The sequence below is a fragment of the Hemitrygon akajei genome, chromosome 14 (assembly GCF_048418815.1).
Source record: "Hemitrygon akajei chromosome 14, sHemAka1.3, whole genome shotgun sequence".
Lineage (NCBI taxonomy): Eukaryota > Metazoa > Chordata > Chondrichthyes > Myliobatiformes > Dasyatidae > Hemitrygon > Hemitrygon akajei.
Window position 1 is genome coordinate 103,403,041 of NC_133137.1, and position 6,120 is coordinate 103,409,160.

The 6,120-nt window shown below is 49.5% G+C and overlaps 1 protein-coding gene across 1 annotated transcript in view; it reads left to right on the plus strand.

Moving 5' to 3' along the window:
• The first annotated feature begins 663 nt into the window (after nucleotides 1-663).
• Nucleotides 664-6,120, plus strand: part of LOC140738869 (carboxypeptidase A1-like) — a 27,376-nt gene continuing 21,919 nt past the window's right edge. Inside the window, exons 1-2 of the mRNA XM_073066834.1 lie at nucleotides 664-799; nucleotides 3,213-3,294. Coding sequence (XP_072922935.1) covers nucleotides 735-799; nucleotides 3,213-3,294 — 147 coding nt within the window. The 5' untranslated portion in view covers nucleotides 664-734. The remainder of the gene's footprint in view (nucleotides 800-3,212; nucleotides 3,295-6,120) is intronic.

A 6,120-nucleotide genomic window follows, 5' to 3' on the forward strand; every position in this document is an offset into this window, starting at 1 on the left:
ATAAGTTCAGGTGCAGTTAGGAAAGTAACTATGAAACTGGACAAGGGAGAGCCAGTAGATGTAGTGTACCTGGACTTCCAGAAAGCTTTTGATAAAGTCCCATATAGGAGATAGAACGGTCGAATGGCCTACTCCTGCACCTACTGTCTATTGTCTATTGAAAGGTCCGCTTGGTGTTGTGACTTCCTACTCCCATCCACACAACTTTGTTGGACTGAATTCAAGTTACCGGGCCTTGGAGCAGTGTTGCACGCTTATCACAATGATACTGGAACTTAGATTGTCAATCTAGAGGGGCAATTGCAGAAAATGGTTCTTATCCTCTTAAAAATCCCATTTGAACCCCACCAGCACTCCCCGATAAAGTCTGCCTCCGCCTGAAGGCGAGGCGCCGCTGTCTGGAGCACACGGCTATATACAATAGTTATTTGTTCTCAGATAATCCAATAACCCCAAGTGATCATTGAATAAATTGATTGTACAATTTATTGGTACGTCATCAAGTCATTATGTTGGTGTGTATTGGTACTGTGAACCATTAGGGTTTTTTTCTGGAAAAGTCAACAGTTTTGATACAACATATCATAACATATTGTGTGGGAATGTCTCCAGCTTGCTGCAGATTGATGTCAGTCATTAATCTCCGGGCAAGGAGGCTGCCCCTGCTCCTCTCGCCCTTTAAATGTTTCCGGGACTTCCCGCCTGTCCACGAGTCTCTGTTCTAGGACTTGGCCATGAGGATGCTTTTGCTCTTCTCGGCTCTGCTGGTGCTCGTTCGCGCTCAAGGCGGCTTCGAGGGGTGAGTTCTTACCCCGTGGTAGTGTAACTTTCAAACGCGTTCCCTGACAATGGGTTTACAGATCAGACTAGAAGGAGGCGGATAGACATGGGGTTGTAGATATGCCTGATCCCATGTCCAACCTTGGCCTCGGCTCGCTCGGAATGTGGGAAGACAGGTGGACGGCAACGGCCCCGATCTCGCGAGTGTGTGAATGAGAGAGCCTAGATCGGGGGTTCCCAACCTGGGGTCTATGGATCCCTAGCTTAACGGTGTTGGTCCACGGCCTCAGCAAGGTTGGGAACCCCTGGCCCAGATCCTGCGGCGCAGAATCCGAGGTTCGAAGGCAAGAGGAGGAAACAGATATCGAATGATTCCTGAGACAAGCGCCACACTGCAGTCTCCAGGCCGAGTTCGGATTCGAACAGACACGGACATGGTGGGACGAATGGGGCTCTTCCCGTGCTGTGTAATTCTGCGATAATCGGTTAGATCTCTCTCATCCACAAGAAGCCGGAGGCGGCCACGGGGTGGGGGGTGGGGGGGGGGTAGAAGTGTTCTGGTTGCCTCTCACTGTCGGTGACACAAGAGCTTCGGCAGACGCTGGAAATCCAAGCACCACACACAAAATGCTGGAGGAGCTCAGCAGGTCGGGCAGCGTCTGTGAAACTGAGTAACAGTTTACGCTTCGGGGCCGAGACCTCGTTGTCCGTGACCGCCAGTCTAACTGTCCATCGGGTCAGAACAACGGTGGTTCTCCCTGATATTGTGATCGGGCGAAAGGTCTCCACCCGAACCCCCGACTGTCCAATCCCCCCACCATCACAGATGCTGCCCGACCCGCTCAGTTCCTGCCGCATCTAGTTTGCCTGCGTTCGGGCATGGGCAGTCTCTTGTCCAGCGGACTATCTGTGGGTGTTGAAACGAAAGACATAGCCAGATTTAGATAGATAGATAGATAGATAGATAGATAGATAGATACTTTATTCATCCCCATGGGGAAATTCAACTTTTTTCCAATGTCCCATACACTTGTTGTAGCAAAACTAATTACATACAATACGTAACTCAGTAAAAAAATATGATATGCATCTAAATCACTATCTCAAAAAGCATTAATAATAGCTTTTAAAAAGTTCTTAAGTCCTGGCGGTAGAATTGTAAAGCCTAATGGCATTGGGGAGTATTGACCTCTTCATCCTGTCTGAGGAGCATTGCATCGATAGTAACCTGTCGCTGAAACTGCTTCTCTGTCTCTGGATGGTGCTATGTAGAGGATGTTCAGAGTTATCCATAATTGACCGTAGCCTACTCAGCGCCCTTCGCTCAGCTACTGATGTTAAACTCTCCAGTACTTTACCCACGACAGAGCCCGCCTTCCTTACCAGCTTATTAAGACGTGAGGCGTCCCTCTTCTTAATGCTTCCTCCCCAACATGCCACCACAAAGAAGAGGGCGCTCTCCACAACTGACCTATAGAACATCTTCAGCATCTCACTACAGACATTGAATGACGCCAACCTTCTAAGGAAGTACAGTCGACTCTGTGCCTTCCTGCACAAGGCATCTGTGTTGGCAGTCCAGTCTAGCTTCTCGTCTAACTGTACTCCCAGATACTTGTAGGTCTTAACCTGCTCCACACATTCTCCATTAATGATCACTGGCTCCAGTTATTGGTCCAGAATAACTAATTTAAAGAATTTGAATAATGAAATAACGAGGTTCAATGTTCCTGACATATGTCGTGAAATTTGATGTTTTGCAGCAGCAGTACATTTCAATACATAAAACCGAACTATAAATTAGAGTAAGAAATGTATACAAAGTAAATTAGTGCAAAAAGCGAGCAGACATCACGAGGGTTGTCCAGGGTTCATTGTCTATTCAGAAATCTGACGGTGGCGGGCGGGGGAGAAGATGTTTCCAAAGGGTTGAGTGTGTGTCTTCGGGCTCCTGTACCTCCTCCCTGACGGTAGTGATGAGCAGAGAGGGCACGTCCTGCCCTGGGGCGGCAATTTGATGATGGATGCTGCCTTTCTGAGGCATCGCCTTTTGAAGGTGTCCTGGACGCTTGTGCCCTCGGATCCTGTGGAGTGGCCCCACTGTACATCAAAGTACCTCAAGGCGAAACAAAACAACACATTCACTCCGTCAAAGAGGACATTTAGGACTGAAGTGAGAAGCTGGGGATTTGAGCGGGACGATTCCAGATCTTAAATATTCACAGCTGAGGATAGGACTGGCCACGAGAGGGAAATTACTCTTAACAGGCCAAACGAAGGTAGAGAGATGATTGGAGAGGCGGTGCTCTGGGATTGGGGAGTTCGGAGGTGGGAGGGGGAGATATTGGTAAAATGGCAGGCTCCCTTTCTTTGTGGTTGATAACAGAGCATGCGCGACTGTGAAGTCCTGTTTCTGCTTGGTGTGTTTGCAGAGACCAGGTACTCCGCATCACACTCCGAGATGAGGAACAAGCCAGCCTGGTGATGTCCATGGAGGAACAAGATCATCTCCAGGTAAGGCCATCTTCACTGGCGGCTGGATTCGCAAGAGTCTGGGAACCGAGCGTGAAGCGACCCCGCCCCGCCCAGTGAGCCCCGCCCACTGTTCAAGTCAAGTCACTCTTATTGTCATTTCGACCGTAACTGCTGGTACAGTGCATAGTAAACGTTTTTCAGGACCACGGTGTTACATGACACAGTACAAAAAAACTAGACTGAACTACGTAAAAATCAACAGAGAAAGCTACTCTAGACTACAGACCTACACTGGACTGCATAAAGTGCACAAAAACAGTGCAGGCGTTACAATAAATAATAAACAGGACAGTAGGGCAAGGTGTCAGTCCAGGCTTCGGGTATTGAGGAGTCTGATAGCTTGGGGGAAGAAACTGTTACATAGTCTGGTCATGAGAGCCCAAATGCTTCAGAGCCTTTTCCCAGACGGCAGGAGGGAGAAGAGATTGTATGAGGGGTGCATGGGGTCCTTCATAATGCTGTTTCCTTTGCGGATGCAGCGTGGAGTGTAAATGTCCGTGATGGCGGGAAGAGAGACCCCGATGATCTCAGCTGACCTCACTATCCGCTGCAGGGTCTTGCGATCCGAGATGGTGCAATTTCCGAACCAGGCAGTGATGCAGTTGCTCAGGATGCTCTCGATACAACCCCTGTAGAATGTGATGAGGATGGGGGGTGGGAGATGGACTTTCCTCAGCCTTCGCAGAAAGTAGAGAGGCTGCTGGGCTTTCTTTGCTATGGAGCTGGTGTTGAGGGACCAGGTGAGATTCTCCGTCAGGTGAACTCCAAGAAATTTGGTGCCCTTTACGATCTCTACCGAGGAGCCGTCGATGTTCAGCGGGGAGTGGTCGCTCTATGCCTTCCTGAAGTCAACAACCATCTCTTGTTTTGTTCACATTAAGAGACAGGTTGTTGGCTCTGTACCAGTCCGTTAGCCGCTGCACCTCCTCTCTGTAAGCTGACTTGTCGTTCTTGCTGATGAGACCCACAATGGTCGCGTCATCGGCGAACTTGATGATATGGTTCGAGCTGTGTTTTGCAGCACAGTTGTGGGTCAGCAGAGTGAACAGCAGTGGTCTGAGCACACAGCCCTGGGGGCCCCCCGTGCTCAGTGTGATGGTGTTGGAGATGCTGCTCCCGATCCGGACTGACTGAGATCTCCCAGTCAGGAAGTCTAGGATCCAGTTGCAGAGGGAGGTGTTCAGGCCCAGTAGGCTCAGCTTTCCAATCAGTTTCTGAGGGATGATTGTGTTGAATGCTGAACTGAAGTCTATGAACAGCAATCGAACGTACGTGTCTTTTTTGTCCAGGTGGGTTAGGGCCAGGTGGAGGGTGGTGGCAATGGTGTCATCTGTTGAGCGGTTGGGACGGTACGCAAACTGCAGGGGGTCCAGTGAGGGGGACAGCAGGGTCTTGATATGCCTCATGACGAACCCCTCAAAACACTTCATGATGATGGATGTAAGTGCAACGGGACGGTAGTCATTTAGGCAGGACACTGAAAACTTCTTCGGCACGGGGACGATGGTGGCCGCCTTGAAGCATGTTGGAATGGTGGCGCTGCTCAGGGAGATGTTGAAGATGTCAGTGAGAAGATCTGCTAGCTGGTCTGCACATGCTCTGAGCACTCTACCAGGAATGTTGTCTGGTCCAGCAGCCTTCCGTGGGTTGACCCTGCACAGGGTTCTTCTCACATCGGCCGCGGAGAGACACAGCACCTGGTCATTTGTAGGAGGGGTGGACTTCCTTGCCGCCAAGTCATCTGCCAACTCAAACCGGGCGTAGAAGTTATTCAGCGCATCTGGGAGGGAGGCATCACCTGCACAGTCACGTGATGTGATCTGTTGTGATCTCTTCACCTGGCGAAATCGATCCTTTAGCGCTTTTCCAGCCAGGCTACCAGAACCCATCTCATTGAATGAATCCCCCTCGGTAGGAAACAAAACCACGTTGCCTCTGAGACACCTGACAGGAGGGATAGGGTGGTAACTGATTTACCTGCGTGTTACACTCGCTGTCTGATGCTTGGTCGGTCCCGTTGGGATTGGCACCGTTGACACTGCGGAACCCTTCGTGTAACGCTGCCGAATAATCTCATTACATCATGAGATGTAAGAGCAGAATTCGGCCAATCGACCAGTCGAGGCTGCTCCGCCAGTTCACACATGTGAACTTCCCACTATTCAGGACATTTACAAGGACTGGTGTGTAAAAAGGGCCCGCAGGATCATTGGAGACCCGAGTCACCCCAACCACAATCTATTCCAGCTGCTACCATCCGGGAAGCGGTACGGCAGCATAAAAGCCAGGACCAACAGGCTCCGGGACAGCTTCTTCCTGATTAACTCGCTCTGACACAACTGTATTTCTGTGTTCTATTGACTCTCCGATGATACTGTACACACTAAATTACTATAAAATGCACATTGCATGTTTAGATGGAGACGTAATGTAAAGATTTTTACTCCTCATGTATGTGAAGGACGTAAGTTATAAAGTCAATTCAATTCAAAGCTGATTTATTATTCCTCTGAACCCCATTCTCATGCCTTCTCACCATAACCTTCCACATCCTGACTAATCACGAACCTATCAACCTGCAAGTGACTTAGCCGCCACAGCTATCTGTGACAATGAAATCTACAGATTCACCACCCTCTTGCTAAAGACATTCTTCCTCATCTCTCATCTAAAGAGATGTCCCTCTTTTCTGAGGCTGTACCCTCTTGTCCTAAATTCCCCCTGCATTTTGAAACCACCCCCATGACTATCAAAACATTCATGGATCTGACCAGAAGGATATTTGGCGGTTCATACCGGGAGCTG